Source organism: Colletotrichum fioriniae (assembly GCF_027942845.1).
Source record: "Colletotrichum fioriniae strain IMI 355084 chromosome Unknown scaffold_19, whole genome shotgun sequence".
In the NCBI taxonomy this organism is placed as follows: domain Eukaryota; kingdom Fungi; phylum Ascomycota; class Sordariomycetes; order Glomerellales; family Glomerellaceae; genus Colletotrichum; species Colletotrichum fioriniae.
In genome coordinates, this window is record NW_027076855.1 from 505,097 (window position 1) to 525,016 (window position 19,920).

The 19,920-nt window shown below is 52.7% G+C and overlaps 9 protein-coding genes across 9 annotated transcripts; 6 read left to right on the forward strand and 3 right to left on the reverse strand.

The window, feature by feature from the left end:
* Positions 1 to 1,788: 1,788 nt before the first annotated feature.
* N0V96_011870 (uncharacterized protein) lies at positions 1,789 to 2,823 on the forward strand (the record flags this gene model as incomplete). The annotated part of the gene is made up of 1 exon (XM_053192582.2): positions 1,789 to 2,823. One exon carries the CDS (start codon positions 1,789 to 1,791, stop codon positions 2,821 to 2,823), a length of 1,035 nt encoding a protein of 344 aa, XP_053049939.2.
* Positions 2,824 to 3,871: 1,048 nt separating this feature from the next.
* N0V96_011871 (uncharacterized protein) lies at positions 3,872 to 4,846 on the forward strand (the record flags this gene model as incomplete). The annotated part of the gene is made up of 3 exons (XM_053192581.2): positions 3,872 to 4,171; positions 4,252 to 4,687; positions 4,743 to 4,846. The coding sequence occupies 3 exons, from the start codon at positions 3,872 to 3,874 to the stop codon at positions 4,844 to 4,846; spliced, it is 840 nt and encodes a 279-aa protein (XP_053049938.2).
* A 1,277-nt stretch (positions 4,847 to 6,123) lies between these two features.
* On the forward strand, positions 6,124 to 7,119 carry N0V96_011872 (uncharacterized protein; the record flags this gene model as incomplete). The annotated part of the gene is made up of 1 exon (XM_053192580.2): positions 6,124 to 7,119. The coding sequence occupies one exon, from the start codon at positions 6,124 to 6,126 to the stop codon at positions 7,117 to 7,119; it is 996 nt and encodes a 331-aa protein (XP_053049937.2).
* A 611-nt stretch (positions 7,120 to 7,730) lies between these two features.
* On the forward strand, positions 7,731 to 8,795 carry N0V96_011873 (uncharacterized protein; the record flags this gene model as incomplete). The annotated part of the gene is made up of 2 exons (XM_065759424.1): positions 7,731 to 7,737; positions 7,804 to 8,795. The coding sequence occupies 2 exons, from the start codon at positions 7,731 to 7,733 to the stop codon at positions 8,793 to 8,795; spliced, it is 999 nt and encodes a 332-aa protein (XP_065611988.1).
* Positions 8,796 to 9,224: 429 nt separating this feature from the next.
* On the forward strand, positions 9,225 to 10,058 carry N0V96_011874 (uncharacterized protein; the record flags this gene model as incomplete). Its single annotated transcript, XM_053192578.1, has 2 exons — positions 9,225 to 9,624; positions 9,724 to 10,058. 2 exons carry the CDS (start codon positions 9,225 to 9,227, stop codon positions 10,056 to 10,058), a joined length of 735 nt encoding a protein of 244 aa, XP_053049935.1.
* Positions 10,059 to 10,874: 816 nt separating this feature from the next.
* N0V96_011875 (uncharacterized protein) lies at positions 10,875 to 11,591 on the reverse strand (the record flags this gene model as incomplete). The annotated part of the gene is made up of 2 exons (XM_065759425.1): positions 10,875 to 11,514; positions 11,587 to 11,591. The coding sequence occupies 2 exons, from the start codon at positions 11,589 to 11,591 to the stop codon at positions 10,875 to 10,877; spliced, it is 645 nt and encodes a 214-aa protein (XP_065611989.1).
* Positions 11,592 to 14,995: 3,404 nt separating this feature from the next.
* On the forward strand, positions 14,996 to 16,276 carry N0V96_011876 (uncharacterized protein; the record flags this gene model as incomplete). The annotated part of the gene is made up of 1 exon (XM_053192576.2): positions 14,996 to 16,276. The coding sequence occupies one exon, from the start codon at positions 14,996 to 14,998 to the stop codon at positions 16,274 to 16,276; it is 1,281 nt and encodes a 426-aa protein (XP_053049933.2).
* A 141-nt stretch (positions 16,277 to 16,417) lies between these two features.
* Positions 16,418 to 17,045, reverse strand: N0V96_011877 (uncharacterized protein; the record flags this gene model as incomplete). The annotated part of the gene is made up of 2 exons (XM_053192575.1): positions 16,418 to 16,834; positions 16,914 to 17,045. 2 exons carry the CDS (start codon positions 17,043 to 17,045, stop codon positions 16,418 to 16,420), a joined length of 549 nt encoding a protein of 182 aa, XP_053049932.1.
* Positions 17,046 to 17,867: 822 nt separating this feature from the next.
* On the reverse strand, positions 17,868 to 18,944 carry N0V96_011878 (uncharacterized protein; the record flags this gene model as incomplete). The annotated part of the gene is made up of 1 exon (XM_065759426.1): positions 17,868 to 18,944. One exon carries the CDS (start codon positions 18,942 to 18,944, stop codon positions 17,868 to 17,870), a length of 1,077 nt encoding a protein of 358 aa, XP_065611990.1.
* Positions 18,945 to 19,920: the final 976 nt, after the last annotated feature.

Genomic DNA, 19,920 nt, shown 5'->3' on the forward strand with positions numbered 1-19,920 from the left:
CCGGCCACTGCCGGCCTACTTCCACAGTCTGTCAGTCCCTTCCTCGGCCTGTGGAACCTGCCTGCCCCTCCACCTCCACCTCCACGTCCGCCTTCCCAAAATCCCGGCCTCCTTCCGAACATTGAAATTTCTCCAAAATTTCAACCGCTCATTAAAATGTCCCGGTCTCCCCTCCCGACCCGGCACTCTCAACGACATTACATGCAGATGCAGACGCAGACCACGACCGACGCATAACCGGCGACGTCCACGACGATCCAAGATCAGCAACTTCATCGATACACATTCGATACCCATCTAGCTAGCGCACTAGCTCATCCGTTATCATCCCATTCTTCTTAATATTTGGCCACCCTCTTCGCCACCTCGGCTCACCTCCTGTCGTGGTTCCTGCATATCTCCCCTCTCGCCCCATCAACATCAAGCCAGCTAGCCACAGCCAGCTTGGAGTGCTTGTCGACTTACTAGGTGGTCATCCACCGATACCGCAAGTTTTTGCCCGCCAAACTGCTGCACTATCTCTTCCGCCGGTTGATTCAGCCCGTCTATCCACCACTATCTGCTCGAGTACACAAACTACACGGCCTGTTGAAGCGGGTGCCCGGTCAGGTCGCCTTCGCAGAGAATAATACGACTTTCCATTCCCTGCACGGCGCTACCTACCTACACTTCCTTGCTCGTACACTTTGCACCGGCGACGTCCGCCTCATCGCACCCACGTCGCGCCAGCTGCAAATCCCATCAGGCAAACGCCACCCATAGTCTGCTGTTATACGGCCTGCCCAGCCTTTTGCTTTTCTTGCAGGTGGCACCCAATCTGTTCTCAGCGCATCGCTTCGCCTGCAGCTCCAAGCCGTCCTCCTCCCGGGCCTCATCTTTGTCTGGTCTGCCACCTACCTGCAGTTGCAGTGTGCTTAGCCATCAATACAGCACTTTGCAGCGTCCTCGACTTCAGACGATCGCCGATCCCTCCACCGCAACGGGGATGCCGTGTCTTTTGCAGTCCCTTCGCCTGCCGCATGCCTGCAGTTCCCCGCACTAGCTTCGAGATCAGCAAAAAAAGATTGTGCTCTGTCACAAGCACCTCTACCAGTAATCCAACCTTGTCGGTCCAGACCACCACCACGAACCGCCGCTGCTACCACCAACGATATTGCTCCGAGCGAGACACTGCTAGCCGAACCATTTGCTTTGCTCTAAGACTCCCAAACGAGACGTGCAGCCGCACCGCATTAATATTGACCGACCTTTTCGAGCCCCTCTTGACCACCGACAGATACCCTTGGTGAAATATCGTCTTACGCCTTTAATCAGCTTGCCCCTCCGCTCGCACTTTCGTCTTTCGCAACCGAGCGACGTTTTACCAGTCGAACCACGATTCCACGCCAAGTCGCTTCTTTTGTTCCAAGGACCAAATCTGTTAGCTTGTCTTACAACGGCTCGAAACTAGGCCATTTGGGCCAGACCATTTGAGAGTCACCTGCGAAAGAGGCTCCCCGCGACATATTCCGACACCCGCAAGCCGAACCTGGCCGAGGGAACCGCAACTGTGCAAAAATAGTAGCTTGGGCCATGAGAGTTGTGTGAAATAGCTCAACGGTACACACATCACGCAGTCTCCGTCGGAGCTTTTGCTTACGATTGTTTGTTTTCTCGAAGCGTTAGATGCTCGCTGTAGCCCACGCCGAACACACCGAGACGCTGCTCTCGTACCCCAACCCGACGTCATTGTCGCCTTATAACCATCCCCGGTGTGTCCCCCAGGACCAACACCAAAACACCACAGGGATGACTCCAAAGCCTGAAGAGGAGGGCCTGCCTCTGCAGCAGACAGATTCGAATGCGAGCGCCGTCCCCGATCTTCCGCCGCCGCCGAACCCTTCTTCCGATCCGCGATTGAGCGTTGCCGACTGCGATAGCCCACCGAACGTCCCCGAAAACACCGATGTCTTCAAGTTATCGCCTAGGGCGGCGATGAAGCTCTTGAGTGGTGGAATCGAGGCACTTGTGAAGATAACAGGCGACATTCCTCCGACACCACCACCCACAAGCCCGACACTACCCAATATGAGAGGCATGGCGGCAGAGAAGGAGCTCATTCGCACAAGCTCACAGAAAAACCTGGCTCGCATGCGCAAAGAGGCTGAGGCTGCTGCAGCAGCTTCAGCGTCCTCGCCTCGCCGACCACCGATGATGTCCCAGATGAGCGGCTCGAGTAGCTCAACACCACAATTAATAGATGGTGTCCATCTGCGGCAGACACAATCACCGACCCCACCACCGCCACCGAAAGCACCCGAACCACATATAATAATTGGAGAGAACTCGCAGCCGATTAATCTTCAGCATAGTGCAATCACGCGCAAGTTCTACTCTAAGAAACCGCCGCCCATTGGTATCGACGAATATCTTGCGCGAATCCACCAATGGTGCCCGATGAGCACTGCCGTGTACCTTGCTACTAGCCTGTATATCCACCGCTTAGCCGTTGACGAACGAGCAATACCTGTGACGCGGCGCAATGCGCATCGACTGGTTCTAGCGGGACTTCGAGTGGCAATGAAGGCATTGGAGGATCTCAGCTATCCGCACAGTAAAATTGCCAAAGTTGGAGGCGTTAGCGACGTTGAGTTGGCGCGCTTGGAGATTAGTTTCTGCTTCCTGGCGAACTTTGAGCTGGTGGTCAGAGAAGATACGCTGAAGAAGCACTGGGAGGTCCTGAAGCAGGAACAGCCATTGAGGCTCATACATCCCAGCCTCCCGAATTTGTCGTTGAACAGGAAGCCTAAGGAGTCGGCGCATTCCGGGCAGGAAAACCAATGAAAATGAGGAGGGCATAATGAGAAGACCTGAAGGTAATGGGATAGGTCACTGTGTTTGCAGCATGGTTGTAGCATTTGAAGGAGCAGGAGCGCATCATCACACTGCATTGCAACGGTGTACTTCTGGGTATATTACGTCTGATAGCGATTCTCTTCATGATGCAAAGCACACAACACTTAATGGAGTGGGACATCATCCCCTTACGATTGAGCATCACTTTTGGGGCTCCTTTTTGCTTGAGTTGAAGAAGACGTCGGTGTTGGGCGCTGGTCTGATTTTCATCGGCGTCCTGGCAATTGGCTTTTGTTGGCATTATACTGTCCACTGAATGCCACGCGACAACGTGAACTTATCTTCGTCTCAACAGCTGTGTTTCTTCCTGGATAGAGGTACTTGAGATGCGATGACATGTACCTCGATAGATGATAAGGGATCGCCTGCTAAAAGTGGCTTATCGATAAATGTCAATGAAATCCATGGAAGCTTATCGATTAAGGTATTGTCGCGTCGCGTTGCGCTTGGCAGGAACACTCAATGGAAGTCTGTAGGTAAGGTACCTTAGGTACTCCGTAGGTAAGGTTGGATGGGGTGTGCCTGCCCAGACTTGCATGTTGCCTGTGGAAACGGAAAGGAAAGCCCCCACCGGCCCGCTTCTAACGGGTGCAGAACGGATGGGCCATTGTGAGCCGTGCGCATGGAGGAGGCAGCTGCAGCCAGCTTGGTTCCCTGCCTTGCCTTGAGGTACCTTACCTTGAAGCTCGGGCTCCGCCCGTGCCCCGCCCCCAACCTGGAACCTAGACAGACTTTCTCCGGGCTCCCATCTCCCGCTTGTCGTTGATTTGGTTCCAATTCAGTTTAGACATTGACGCTCACCACATTCTTTTACGCCCTTCTTTACGCGCCCGATCTGTTCCAAGCGTCTACGCAACCAATTGACCGATTTTCGACGAGACAGCCCGTGCTGCCCGACGCAGTCTGATCGAATTACTCCTTCAAATAAAACCAGACACACGACCCCGACTGCGCAATCGCGTCCGAACCCGTCGCAATGGCCGAAGAATTCAACAACGACGTTGAAATTGTCGAGGACGCCCCCGTCAACCCTAGCGCCGACGTCGAGATGGCCGAGGAGGGCGATGCCAACGCTGAGGAACTCCCCTTTGCCGAGGGCGGCGAGAGCGACCCTGTCGAGCCGCGCACCACCTTTGTCAGCTACCTGTCCCGCCCCGTTGTCACCCTCTTGGTCGGTCAGGGCGAGTCGGAAGCTATTGTCACGGCTCATCAGGCGCTTCTGGTGCAAAGCCCCTTCTTCAAGGAGGCATGCGCCCAGTTCAGTGATGATGGTAGCGTAAGTGTTCCTCCCAGGTTGCGCCACTCACCCGGCGCATTCTGCTTTTCTCCCGACGATACTGACTTCATGCGCAACAGCCGCGTCAGATTGAGCTCGTCGGTGAAGACCTTGACGCGGTCGGATGCTTCCTCGAGTTCCTCTACACGGGAGAGTACTTCCCCCGCAAGGTCGCCGGTTCGCGCACCCTCGAGCAAGATCCCTCGACTCCCGAAGTCGATGCGGACGGCACACAGCTGCTGAAGCACGCGCGCGTCTACACCCTGGCTGAGAAATTCGGTGTTCCCAGCCTCCGCTCGCTCGCCAGCTCCAAGATTCACTGCGTCAACTCGACGGCCAAGGGCGAGATTGCCTACGCGCGCTACGTCTACGCCTACACCGGCAAGGACGACACCACCATCCGCGCACCCGTCGCACAGTTCTGGGCCATGCGCTCGCACACCCTACGCTCCGAGGCCGAGGACGAGTTCCGCTCTTTGTGCTTGGAGTACCCCCAGTTCGGATACGACGTGCTTAGTATGTGGCGGCTCTCGAAAACGTTGAAAGGAATGACCATGCTAACTGCCAATAGCCCGCGTCCTCGACGACAAGCTCAAGAGAGAAAAGAACGACAAGCTGCACCCATCATCATCTCAAGGAAGCGCTCGCAAGCGTGCGCGACATAGCCAAATCTAGAGCGACAGGGAGCGGATCTAATAGCGCATTTCTTGCGTGGCGTTTGGTACCATATTTTAGGGATCTTTCCGCGATGGAGTTTTTGGCATTTCCTGAAACTTTGCGCCATACCCCCTGATTCTCATACAACACCGGGGCGGAGTGGATGCGATTATGCAAAAAGGCGAACAGTGAGTTTTTTGACTTCTTTGCAAACTGCTGCGCCGGTTCTTGCTATACACATGCGGTCCTGCCATCTAGAAAGCTGTAGGTGCCCCAGCGGGGGGATATCTTGAAGAAAGGTTTGCTGCCTATGGGTCGAGAAGCATTACATATCTGTATATTATGGAGCTACAAAGTAGTTCCTCTCATCCGGGCGGCGTTTCTTTTGTCACTGTGTTTGATGTTTGATTGATGGTGAGTTGGGTGCAGGGTGGGACCTGCCTGAGGAGGCTATCGAAACACCCGACTCGTTCCTTCCCACCTCTGCGTCCCTCCTTCCTTCCTTGCCCTGCCTACTTTAGGCACCCAAGGATACATATGTATACATACCCAGCGTCGGTTCCTGTCACCAGCACAGCAGCGCCCGTCTAGGTCGGCGAGGTCAGGTCGAGCGATGTGCGAGGTAGTCGAGTGGTTAGATAAGCAAATACTCCCATGAAGTCAGACTTCGGGTTGACTGAGGGGCGCGTTATTCCAGCCTGGGCAGGGGCGTGAATTATAAGGTCAGTATCCCCCCCCCCCCCCATTCCTTTCTTTCTTTGTGTTTATATACATTGGATGTTTCCTGAAAATGCAGATGCGGTAGATGCCGTGATGGCTCCCGCACCACTTGCTTATAGCTTCTTTGCTGTGTGGAAGTCGAATACCGAGGCGGTTAAACATCGAGTTTTCTACGATTTTATACGTGGTGACCGCCTTCACTGAGGTCTCACCTTGAGCTATTACCCCAATTGATCTAGGTGAGGCTCGGTAAGGCACAGCTACCCCAAACATGCGGGGGACGGGATGCGGTCCGGGCCAAGGCAGAGTTTCTCCGCCCAGTCGGAGGACGACGCTCCATTTGATCTATCTGAGGCGCATTCGGAATCTCGGGTTGGGGACAGATTCGAAGTAGACGAGCTGGATCAGCACGCACGAGTAGCAAGCCAATGCAGGATGGAACCCTGGGCGGGGTTTGAGATGCGCTCTTAAATGAAGATGCCACCCCCAAACTCCCCGTTTCCTGGCCTTCCATGACGTCTCTTCATCGTCGCCATTGATGATTGTGTAGAAGCGCTTCGGATGGGTGATACATCATGAGTGCAATCACAAAGATCCTCGGGCTATCGGCCTACACAGCTCTCGTAGCAATTTCTCTCCCCTATATCCAACAACACAGCATCCCCTCCCGTCTTCAAACCTCCCTCAACAAGATCCTCTCCCCATCGATAGACGATGCCTCTTCTGAACCCAAAGTCTTGACAGCAGAGCCCTACATCTGCGAATCCCAAAATTACACCACGCAAATCGTCTCCCTCGATCCCTTGGTAATCTACATCCACAACTTCCTCTCCGAAGCAGACATCACATCCCTCCTAGAGGCAGGCGAACCAGCCTTCAAACCTTCCTACGTTGTCAAGAACGGCAGAACGCAGGGAACACCGGATCGAACTTCCTGGTCTGCTGGCCTCCCTGCCGACGACGTCGCCGTGCAATGCGTGCTGGCCAGGGCGGAAGGGTTCCTGGGCACGATGATGGCGCCCGGGCGGGACGAAATTGGACCGCCTCAGTTGGTGCGATATACAAAGGGCCAGAGATTCAACGTCCACCACGACTGGTACGATGATTTCCAACCTGATGCCAGGACAGGACGTAGAAGGAAGTGGAACCGCGTGGCGAGCTTCTTTGCGATTTTGGAGGACGAGTGTACGGGTGGCGAGACGTGGTTTCCCAAGATTGAGGCTGTTACGCCGCAGCATCGTAGGCTGGAAGATGCTGAGAGGACCGTGTGGAGGAAGCATAATGATGGAGGGATCGCGTTTAAGCCTGTGAGGGGGAATGCAGTGTTTTGGGTGAATTTGCATGAGAATGGGACGGGGGATGGGAGGGTTGTGCATGCTGGGTTGCCTGTTGGGAATGGGTTGAAGACTGCGATGAATATTTGGCCGAGGAGGTATCTTGGGCCCGAGGCTTGGAGAGAGGGAGAGGGTCCAGAGGATGAAGGTGAGAGTGTTTTGGGGGCCGAGAAGGCGAAGGTTAAAGAGAAGGAGGAGGAGCTTGTGGTTGATGATGCTGAGGCTGATCCCATCTGAGGTAGGTTGGCAAGGCAGTTTTGGGTAGGTAGATCCGATGAAGAGTATATTCAGTCATTTGAGGCCGCCCAAATGCAGCTTCTCCGTTCGTTATCGATTAATTGGCGATGATACCATTCACCTCGGTTATAAAAGGTCCTTATTATACTTGAGAACTTCCCCTTGCCAAATATCTTATGGACGTGGCCAAGAGAGATTGCTTTCAGCTTCGAAACTTACTTTGGAATAATCTGAATAATCCCACTCCGAGGCAGCCAGCACCTTAAGTTCTGGATTATTCTTTCCTTCACTGACCGCCTCACCTCGAAAACCGAAGGTCAGGTACCTTGTACGGAAAGAGCCCGTGGTCTTTCTTTGATTCGCAGTCTGCATGCTCTCTCCTCTTTCCCACTCAAATATCGCGTCAAACTCAACCCACGCAAGAACTTTCGCACTTGCGACTGCCTCGCCCACGCGATAGGCATCCCATCTTCAAATTTGCCTCTTCTTTTCTTTCCCGCAGTAATCAACCTCTCCCCTCTCATCCGCCACGTCGACCTTTCAACGCAGCGTCCTCGAAATCCCGGCAAGCGCCATACGGAAGCCAATCTCGTCGACTCTGAATCACTACCATGGAGGGTGCTATTGCACGCTACCGGCGCAATGGTCAAGTCCATGCCATCAAAAACAACGACGGGCTACCAGAACTCATCCAACTTGCCGACACTCGATTAAACCCACAAGTTGGCCCATTCACGCCAGATGACTCAAGCGATGCCTACACCTTCTCCGGAGATAATCTGATAAAGGTGGCCGTCCTCAACGACCCCGGCAACTGCATCATCGTCACCCTGCTCAAACGGTGTCATCGACGGTACAAGAATGATCAACCCCTCACGAACGACTCCTACTTCGTCGGTATTAATGCAACTGACTTTACGCCCGTATTCACTCGTGGCGTCGCCATGAGCTCGCTGAAAAACAATACCTACGAAAGTACTGCACGTACCGGCTCGAGCATGACACTTCCGTGTCTCATCATCCCGCCCGTCGATATGCTTCGCCCCTATCAGTTGCTCTTTCTTAAGCACTTATCGAGGGATCAGGGCTATGGGAGCAGATTCCGAACCGTATCAGAGAACGAGAAAGCGTTATACAAAAATCAGCAGCAGCATGCCTTCGCCGCGGGCCACGCATGTCCTTTGCTTGTGGCCTCTGCAGGGACTGCACCCGATTACGCAGCCATATCTGATACGAGAGAGAACAAGTGGAGACATTTTCGAATGATGATGCCCAAAATGGAGGGAAGGGCAATCCCAAAAGATCTCATGGAAGAGATCGATGGGTTCCTTGGCAAGTATGACCAGGATGTTGTGTCTCCTAACTTGGCCTTGATCTTGGCCATCATTTACCATGATTGCTACCACGCTCTCGATCTAGGAGCCGAGAAGGAATTGAAGAAGCCCATGAAGCCTGTCCCCTTGATTTCACTTGCCCAGATCATATTGTATGGGCCGCACTATTTTCGGATCCACGAAGAACTCAAGCTCGCGGCTTACGTCCACATCTTTCGCGCCGTGGATTACTTTTACAGCAACGACAAGAAGCTCGGCGCCTTCGTCATCAACGATGAGGACATCAATACCGATCTTGTTTTCAAGTGCATTGATGAGATGGCACTTGGCGAGGAGGACTGAATAGAAATCGTGCCCCCTTCTTGGGAAGGATCACAACTCACCATGCCTCTGAACCACGGACCTCGAGCACCGCCCTCCCCAGAGCTCACTGCTCTGCTAAGGATGCCCGACATCTACACTCTGGGCTTCGCTGGATATACCAATGAAAAGTGGCCTGACAGCGGCAGTACGACGAGAGATACGCTGATGCATGATTTATTCGTTCCAAAGCACATTCAGTCCAACCCGGATCTTTGACGTCCCGTCGCCGACGAAGAAATATGCATCGAAGCCTCGCAGCCCTACCATTATCAACTGAATCACCAGATATGGTCGGCGCCGAAGGTGTCGGTTCGATCTCCCTGGTCTGAGGTGGCGACTATCGACGCACGTTCCCAGGCGCCACCTGAGCCCGAAGATGAGGACAGAAATACCGATAGCCCCTCCGGTATGTCCATCTCACATGATGAGGATATCCAAGACACCAAGGAATACTACAAAGTCTTCATCAGAAAGGTCCGATACGGGCAGAACGCAGGGCTCATCGACAAGTCGGTTACGATAGGCCCCGACGGCCATCTCACTTGGCCTGGGTTGGGGGACCAGCCCGGTGCAACACGCAGATTACCCGGTGGGATCAACATTCAACAGATCATTGCTGAGTACGATGCGGCCGACGCCGATCGAATCTCTGAGATCGATCGTCGTATTCTCCAGAGACTGTTTGAAACAGATCTAGCTGACGGAAAGCATGTGGCCAAATGTGCTCGAGAACTCAAAGCTCTCATCAAGATCGACGACATAGATCTTGGCAAAACCCAAGTGCGAGAGGCCTTCGAAGACTGTCTAGGTCCGACGCACAATGAGAAGTCAAGGATTTGGAACGAAGTGGCGTCCGCTTAGAAGACGGGCGACATACGTGCTAACCAACTCATCGCCTCTTGCGCAGAACTGTTGGGCGTCGACGTGACGACCGACGATGATGGCAATGGTGGCAAATCCTCTGATGACGCCATCGCCGCTATTCGAGCGGTTGACGGAGAGCTTGCCAACGTCTTGACCACGTTTACTTGGCTCGTCACTCACATTGGGAGGGACGGAACCGAGCCGGTGTTTGAGTTGACTTTGAAGTTGATGTTCAATTCGCGGTGCTTCGAGTACTGGGATAGGTTGACGATGTTTGGGGGGCACATTCAAGGTGGGTCTTTGGACGAGGAGGCCAAGAAAAGGTGGGCTAGGCTCTTTGGAGAGCCTTATAGAGGCGATGACGAGGGTGATCAATAAGGCAATGATCATAGTGGCGAGCAGGCCCCTAAGTTTGCCTCTTGCTTCCCACGATAATTTGGCTACACTGGTAAGAATGTTGCTTCTCCACAAACCGAACCAATGCTAATTGTTTCAAGGTCACCAATAAGATACCAGAAACAGCGTTACGGGGATGATTCGAACATCCAAGGAACGCTAATCTTTACAAGACCTCGAAGACACGTCGTTGATGGCCTCTGGACTATCAGTTACCTTGAAGATGCTTGGTTGGTGTTGGATGGGGAAGGATCACTGGAAATCTAGAATGGGGGTGGAATAGATCAAGACAACTTTTCGCGTACATTCTTTTGTCTTCCTGCCAGAAACAATTGGTTTGTCCCCTCCAGAACTACATGTACAACTATAAGAGCTCTCTAATCGAGAGTCGTCACGGAACAAGCTCCGTTGGCCAATGAGAAAAAAGTTCATGCAGAGTGATCCACGCGGTATCCTCGCGTCAGGCTGCTCAATTCGTTTCCTAGTGAGAAGCACCCGTTTTCTTTCGCCGCCAGCACAACGTCACATCAGACCGAGCAGTCACGGTCATCGACATGGTCAAAGACTCTTTCAAATTGTTCAATAGGCAGCTGGATGTGGTCCATCTCTAATCTTATATCTCGAACTGCGATCCCATTTCATTACTCATCAAGCCCTCACTCCGTGTATCGTAGAGAGTCTTGGTTTAGATCAACTTTTGGAATGACCAAAGATTGCCGAAGAATACAAAACTACTTCATATATATCGGGGAATTCCCCATGGACAGCTCCAAAAGTCAGGGTATAAATACCTCACGATTAGCCCTCGTCACCCACATTCTCGGACTCGGTCTGCTCAACCATCAACTTCTGAAGCTCTTCGATGAGGTTACGGGCTTGAGCCCCCTCGAAATCAGTCGTTGCCAGGTCCAAATCGATGATCCACCTCGCCTCCGTCTTGTCCGTCATGCCCTTGAGAGATGCGTGCCGACGTTCAATATCATCGAGCTGCGCCAGTACGCGGGTAGCCTTGTTTGTTTGTATCGCCGAGTGTCGCAGCGCCATACCGACCATGCCCTGGGCGATTGACCCAAAGACAGGGAACGACGCGTACAGGTCCTCCAGGCCTGCGAGGCAGACGTCCAAGTAGAATTTCCACTCATTGCCGGGTTGACCATCAGCCCGTAGTGATAATCCCCCCTCTTGGATCATGGCGTTGGCGACGTAGACGACTGCAGTCTGCCATAGGACGGAATAATTCGCGTTCTTGTTCCCCAGGCGATAAAGCAGGAGCAGTCGCTTGAGCTGTGTAACGGACGATGCATAGACTGCTTCAGGAGTGGCGTACTGTGTGGTGAAGGAGTATAGGCGTCGCGATTTGTATTCTGTTGCGAGGAAAGGTCGGAATAGATCGGTTACCACGGCGTGAAAGTAAACGCTGTTGGACGATGTCAGCGTTCTGTCTAAATGCTTGATAGGTGCTAGATGAATGGTTCATATGACCAAGGATGGGCGGGGGACGTACTGCAACAGCATGACGCTATGGTGACTCTCTTCGCCTCTTGCCATATCCAAAGAGAGTGCGCCAGCCCAGCAAAGTAGACGGTGATATGTCCCTTCTGCGAACCTCAGTGTTGACTCAAGCGTGGTGCCATGATATTGAGGGCCGTAGAATCTTTCCAACATGTCTTTGAAGATGACCCACATGTCACTCGCGGCACTGAGAAGCTGGGCATGGAACGCTATCTTAGTTGACCTCGGATCGTCGCTTGGTAAGAAGAACATCAGATCTCGCGGCATCGGCAGCAACGGCGGTATGTGGATTTCGTGGACGCGGTAGTGGAGGGAATACACCCTAGGTAGGTTAGCCTCAATCGCAACGCTGACAACGTGAAGGCTACTCACGATACCCAATTATAAACGCCCCAAGCTGTATATGACGCCGCTCTCGTCCACTCTGCATGGCCGCCAAGCCAGACGGTCGCAGATTCCGCCTCGGACTGAACATTGAAAAGGCCCATTGCCTTACCCAACCTGACACTTTCTTGCAGGAATCGGAGACTCATATCGTCTTTGCCGTACGTCACGGCGCACATGCTTAGTATTTGCAATGCAGCAATTGTTGTGACGCTATTGGGTTGCTGCTGATCGGAGAAATACTGCTGGGATTCCGCGAAAAGAGCCACACTGAAAGCGGCGGCATCGGCATGGAGGGTCGTATATGATTGCTGCTGGCGTTAGCCCTAGAGCATTGCAAAGGGGATGATGATGGGCAACATACACACGCCCAACTCAAGACAGCAGTGACAAGAAACGGAGAGCAAAAGAAAGGTTGAACATTAACCAGATCTCGTACAAACAGGTCGGCATCGAAAAGGGGTATCGTAGCGTAGTCAATGTCAAGATAGTGCGATACAATACTGATGGCAAGGTCGTTCGGTATTGGAATGTTTGTCCACTTGCTGATGTCAAGCAGACGTAATCGTTCGTCAAAGAGTGGTTTGGGAGTCCTGGCCCCTGTATGATCGAGCAACCCGGTTTTTGATCCTAAATTTATGTCCTCATCTCGCTCGGGAGTCAGGTATGGACCCCCAAAAGGGGAAACCTGCCTTGAAGACCTGTGGCTTGTCAGTCAATGCGCTATGGCGGCATTCGGCCGAGCCTCGAGCCATCTTGCCATCGAGGTGTCTGTTGAAGCAACGTTCATGGGTCTCCCTGACAATGAGGATCTGGGCCAGACCATTAATAAGGATTGACATACTCGTCTTGCGGCTCTTGCTGCCCTTGCAACCAGGCCTTCGTCACAGGCTGAAGTAAGGCTCCAAGAGTCAAGTCCGTGTACGGCACCGGGAACAGAGCAGGATATGCCACGGGGTGTCGAATCGTCAGTTCGAACCCAAGGCTATTCTGCGTCGGTGGAAGAAGGCCTCTAAGGTGTTGCTGATCGGACGGGCGTGCCAGATTCAGACCACGGTCGGGTGTCTCGTTGCGTAGTTTGTAAAACAATTCGAGGGCTCGTTCTGGCGGAAGAGTTCGAAGAGATTCGAGTATCTCGGCAGGGCCACCTCGTTTGGACTGCTCTACTTCGGCAAGAGTAACTCGATGTCGGACGGTATAGGTATACTCGCAATTCTCCGTCCGGTGATCGCACATGACACATCGAGGGAGTCGTCCATCGCACTATCAAGACGGTAATTAGCACCCCAGGTAACGGGATTCAAAGCATTTCAAGTGATTGGCACTTCAAGGAACAACGCCGCAGCGGCAAATGCACGGCGACAGGGGAAGCCGAGGCCTACCTTTGTCTTTCGCCTTCGACACGGATCGCAGGCGCTGTTGGTCTTCCGTGGCCGCGCAGGACGGCGGAGGCTGATGTTAGGTCGACCAGGCCCAGGACCGGGACCGCGTACGGTACCGCTACCGGGTTCGGCATTGGGATCAGAATTGGAATCGTGATTTTGCCGTAGGGTGGCCGGTGACCCTTCGGCTAATGGCCGCGGCCGCAACGGGCGAAACGACATGTTGTACGGGTTCGATTGGGTGGCATTTCGACGTCAGTCGCCATGCGTGTCAGGTCATTCCGGGACCTGCTCGAGGGAGCACCCGCGGACGATAGGTAGACGGTGGCAATTGCAGTAAAAAGTTGCGGGGTGACGTTGACGAAATGCGGTGAGGGAGGGGAGGGAAATCGCAGCAAGGGCGGCGGTGCTGTGGCCGGAGGCTTCCGGAGAAAGCTTAGCTGCAATTGGTCCATACTCAGTGGCCAGGGGAGCCTTCTGTTGGCTCGCTTCGCTTCTCGCGCCAGCCCAAATGCAGTATTTTAAGGTCTATGGCGGTCCAGACTGTCGATCCCTCGGTGAGATCGGGCTGATCGGTGGGCGCCTCACCTTGGCCAGGTGAGCGGTGAACACTATCACCATGACGCGGGCCGTTTCCGAAATTTTACAATTTTACTGTATTTTATGCTTATTGCCATAGATACATCCTCAGACTATGATTCTAAGCTGGGAAGCGAAAAAATTATCTTGCGTCGCAGTTTCCCATACGTTCTTAGCGTTCTCGAAACACTAAAGCTTTTAAATCGTGCAAATTCCAGCACGCTGGCCGTAGTCACGACCCCAAACTCTTCTTTTATTGACAGCCAAGATTCTATAAATCGTCAACAAATTGTTCCCCTTTGGCATGCCGCCGGTATCCGAATTGTTTCATCCCAAAAACCCAAGTCTGGCACGGGCAAGAAAGCTTCCGGCTGTTAAGAACTATTGGTGTGTTCGTCAAATGCCCCACGGCATCCGAACTTGTCCAAGCTCTATGAAAGCCCCCAGGAATTTCGTTCCGAAACCAGTATTCGCCTAGGATTGCTGTCAATGCTTCACTGTTGCGGATGTTCATCCAAGCGGCTAGGTCAGGCGAGGTGCTCCAAACTCGAAGAACAACATTGGCTTCCAAACCTTGACGCATCAAGGTATTGTATACAGGGTCTACGTTGCCACCGGCTGCCCATTGATGGATTTATATGATCGATACAACGAATATCGTCTCCCCCGCAATATCACTCCTCGTGTTTTTGGCTGGACCAATATCGCACCTCTCGTTGGACGACCTAGTTGAAACGGCTAGATGTGATGAAATCACTTCACGCCTGACTTGTCGCGGCCATCTCGTCAACCTTTGAGTCGACCACCGCAATGGCCCGAATTGGCACACAAAGAGTAAAAACGGGTTGTACAACCTGCAAGATCCGGCGTATCAAATGCGACGAGGCGCGTCCATCCTGTGCGAGATGCATCTCCACCGGCCGCAAATGTGACGGTTACATCTCCCCGCCGACAACGACGTACTCTTGGGCGCAACTCTTGAGGTCATGCCCCGTGAATAATGCATCTTTGATTAGGGCTACACAGCCGAGCAGGGCCAGTATCGTCCACGCCGAGCGAACAATGGACTTTTACCGCAAGGTCACGGCACCAGCCTTTGCTGGGTCCCTCAACTCATACTTCTGGACCAATGTTGTGATCCAAATGTCGGACCAGGAGCCCGTGGCCAGCCACGCTGTGCTGGCGCTTAGCTCCCTGTACGAGACCTTCAGCAACGGATCATGGGAAGCAAGCCCCTTTTCTGTGTGGCACTATAACGAGGCGATCAAGCTCCTTCGCACCACAACGGATCGCGCGCTGATTCTCTTCGTTTGCGTGCTTTTCATCTGCATAGAGCTGATCCGTCGGAACCCGAAAGATGCGACAACCCACTGCCGGCACGGAATCAACATCCTGAACGAGATACATAACGAATCCGACTTCCTGCGAAACCACGTCACACCGGTCACGCGGCAGCTAAGCATCGCGCCGGACCGATACGGAATTAATCCAGAAACATTTCGAATGGTGCGCCAGCCCATACCCACGTCGACCAACCGAATTCAAAACGTCGCAGACGCTCACGCTCGACTCCTGACGATCCACGTACGTCTTGTTCGGCACTTGGAATGTGCATGTATTACCGACCGTTGGCTTGAGATTGGGAAGGAAGGTCCAGAACCAGACGCAAAGTGGCTTCGGCAGTTCATCCTCGTTGATTTAGATGCGTGGTATAAGGCATATAGGGAGATGAAGAAGGAGGAGAGGTATACCAGCAAGGAGGAGGACATGATACGGTTGCTAGACATCCGTTACCTCGTAGCCAGGATTGCGCTTCTAGCCTCTGAGAAGAAAGAAAAGGGTGAGTGCGTGTACGATGCGCACACAGACAAATTCCGAGCTATTGTTGTCCTCGCATCACAGGCGGAAGGCCCTTCAGAGACCTCCGAGTCCTCGGCAGGCTGGGGCACCGAAAGCGTTCTCGAGCTCGGATACAGCTCTCTCCTCTTCATGGTGGTCATCAGGTGCCGCCACCTAAGACTGCGACTCGAGGCCCTGAGGTTGATGAAGAAGCTCATGCAGCCCGGAAAGAATATTTGGGAGAGAAAGTTGACATGGTCTATCGCAAAGCGAGTGGTTGAGATTGAACATAACATCGTTCTCAGCGATACTATTGAGTTGGACGACTTGGATACCTATGATGAACGTGGCGGTGGCTTCGTGCCGGAGGAGAGGCGCATCGTCGCGATGAACTTTCGGGAACCGCCGGAAGCCACGCTTCCGCCACGGAAAAAAGTGCATTTCTATCTGAAGAATCACGAGACCGGCCAGATCGAAGACAGGGAAGAGTATGTAGCAGTATGATACCACTGGGAGATGCTGGGGTTGCGCAAACTCAACGCAATTTCGCGACGGGTCTGGATCTTCAAGAGTGCCGGCTTGGTTTTTAATCAATATGAACGTTTGAATGGAATAGCATTAAGCAAATTTCATTGTATGAACCATCTATAAAAGACTCTTGATATCTTTTGCTGTAAGCATCCGGTCCAACTGCATGACGCCCTCAACCGGCTTCAACCAAGACGCGCGCGTGTCGATAAACTGTTCGACCTGCGGCTTCAGCTTCGTCTCAACGAGGCGGAAATCATCAACAGTGCCCAGCCTGAGAATGCTCATGCCTGGTAGACCGGAGCTGACACGGTACATGAGCGTGCCGCAGGTGCCGCAGAAGTGATTCGCCATGTCGTTGCCCGTCGCGATAGTGCGGGACTGGCTGAAAGATTTCAGGTTCTCCTTGCCGCGAATGTGGCGAAGGTGACTGTCGGCCACGGAGAAGTTGGAGCAGAACATGGAGGAGGAGATTTTGCGACAGTCTGTGCAATGGCAAATGAAGCGATTGAGGAGGCCGCGGCCTTGGGTTGGCTGATAAGGATTGTTAGTGAGTGAGATGATTTTTAGGCATTGAGTTTGTCTTTTGGGAGGGGTAGATGTGAAGGCATACAAATGATAGTTGAACAGCGCCACAGAGGCACGTTGCCGTTGCTTCATTCTCCGTTGACCAGCCATCCTGAGCTACCCCGGCGAGAGGAATGAAGGACGGTGAGGTTTTGTCGTCTTTGGCGATGGAAGACATGATGTATGGTCCTGAAAAAAGCGATTTAGACGACTTACTAGGTGTGGAATGATCCTAGAGTAATGTGGTGATGAAAGAAGAATTGAATTCAATCGCAGGAGGGGAAGCGTTGAATATAGACATCATCTGCAAGTTTCGTATAGCATCACGACCTATGTCAGCCACTTGGGCTTGGCGGTAGTCTCGAGGCATTTCCGTCGACCATAATCAACAAACATCTTATTTTGCGCTGATCCAGCCCCTCAGATTCCTGCGGATCCATAGGGTCACAGGAGACAGCTGGCTGTTGGAGGTGTTATCACTATACAGGTGACAGAATATGATCCAATCTACGCGGGCACTCAAGACAGACCAAGACACATGTAATTACTACATCACTTACTTCGGTGTTCAGTGGCTTCCCCGGTATCATGCCGTGCGGGGATGCATCGACTCGCCTAGGCACGCAGTAAACGGGAATAAGACGAGGGGCATTTCAGTGCAGTGCCAATGAGCACTGCGCGCACATGTTTCGTTATGTGATTGCTAAGCTTTGCTTACTTCAATCGGCCTAACATCAGTCCCTCAGATTCTGCATTCCAGGCTTAAACCTGGGCCGCTGGTTTCACTCAGTTGAGGAAAGATATCGGGATACTACCTCACCTCATTGTATATTATGTCCATCATGATTGAAAATGAGTCACTCCGCGGTCGCTTGGTAATATGAACTCATCTATTTTGCTCTATCATGCAGCGAGAAATGGCAACCGCCCATGACTGTTGGTAATCCATCTCAACCATCTCCAGAAGTTCACTTCCACCGCAAAGGGTACGCGATAGAACTTAATCCACACGGCGAACACTGAAAGCGTGCGAGACCTGACCCGTTACAACGCCCATGGTGTTGGTGCGCTTCAGATGATGGAAGCTCGCCAATTTTCGTCGCTCCTCCGGCGTCCCAATTTGAAGCTGATCCAGTATCTCAGGGACCGCAGCATACAGGATCTCGAGGCTTCCGTCTTCGATTTTCACCGCAATGCCAACAGCTCCCTCCGCGCCAAGTTTCTTCGTGGAATCTGATGCTCGGATACCGATGGTGTAGCATCCGTCTGCGCCAACTTTGCCGATGAGACCGCCTTCGTACGCTTCCATGAGTAGAGTGCAGAAACGTCCTTCTCCGCCGACCATCTCGGGGTACGTCGCCATGGCGTTGTAAATATCGGACATGCGCTTCACTCTCGCGGGTTGAGCGTTTTCGTCCTCCTCGACAGCATCCGCGGCCGCGGCAAAGGCTGCATACATGCGTCCCATGGAATAGAGAGGTTGCCCAGGCGCTGGCAGATTGCACCCGTCGATTGCCCACTTGATCTCGTCACCGCTAAGCCCGCTCAAGTCTTCAACAACTTGTTTCACTTTGACCTGGATCGGATGGCGAGGGAGGTGATAGTGCTCGAAACTCGCACCCAGAGCTTTCGCGCCGCCCAGCATGCCCGCATGTTTACCAGAGCAGTTATTGTTGATCTCGGTGGGCGTGAAGTCAGCCCTGATCCAGGACCTATCGACTACCGGACAGATTGAAGGGTGACCGCCGCATCGCAGGTCTGACTCTTTCGCTCCTACCCTGGATAACATCGACCTTGCCCTCGAGACGTGCCGCTCTTCGCTGTTGTGGGATGCGCACATCAACGCTATATCAGCGCCATCGAAACCGTACCTGTCAAAGCCTGGAGTTTCGAGCACTGCGAGAGCTTGCGCCGGCTTGGCCGCGGAGCGAGCCAGCGTCATTCGTGAAGGATTGCCGACTGCATAGAGGATTTTGCCGCTGGCATCGACGACTGCGGCGTGGACTCCGTGTCGGTTTTCGATGACACCGCCTCTATCGGTGACCACATAGTCTTCGAAAAGGCTTGTCTTTGTCATGCTGAGGTTGGATTCCTCGATGAGATATTGTTGCGGCAATGGAGGACTATGGTGTGACCTGTGAAGTTGTGCTGAAGCTTGCAAATGACTCGGCAGTGAAACTTCTTAATTAGGATGCGAGCGACTTGTGTAGCTCGAGCCTCGAAATAAAGATGAGTGCTTCTCTACTTATTCGCGGTCTTGCTTCTTATCGTAAACAAAAATTAAACAGAATCCTTCTAGTTGTTCAGAGGACCATGTGGGTGTACCTTATTCATTGGGGAAAACTCAATAGGGCGTCGCTTGACAGCAAGGACCCCTGCGCGCGAAGAATCAGGGTCCAATGCGTCATGTCGGCCAGCGAGCTTACGTGACTGCATCGGGCAGATTGTAGGATTGACGTTTCAACCAATTGGAGGCATGAAGATCCTATTACTCATGATGATTCATAGCACACCGTCTTATTGATAAACGCTGAGAAGAACCCTCCAAAATTTGCTGCTTAAGTAGAGTAAAGTTGTGTCTATGCTGACTGGCAGGCCATGTTTGTCAAGTAAGATGTTCAAGTACGCCGCCAACCCAAACGAGCGATCGGAGTTATATTTCATGGACAGGCATTTTGGATATTCACCAAAGAAATTCACGGCAAGATCCGGTAAACAGTAGTAGCATGCATGGAAAACAGAAATCCCAAGACTTAATCCCATTACGCACAACACAATTGCTTTTCCAAAACCTATTAGACCGCATAACTCGAAGCGACCAAAAGTACCTCACTAACTAGGAAAGGTGAGCGCCCTTTCATGTGAAAATGACTCTTGACCCAGTGTTGCTACCCCACAACCGGATGCCGTCCCGGTCCGGCACCGGTGTCGGTTTCTCAAGACTCTTCGTCATAAAAACCTAGACTACCCCACGGGGAACGAGAGGAAACTCAAAATTTCATCTACAAGGCGTTTTGACGGAAGGCCTGTATCAAAAGACACGTCTTTCACGT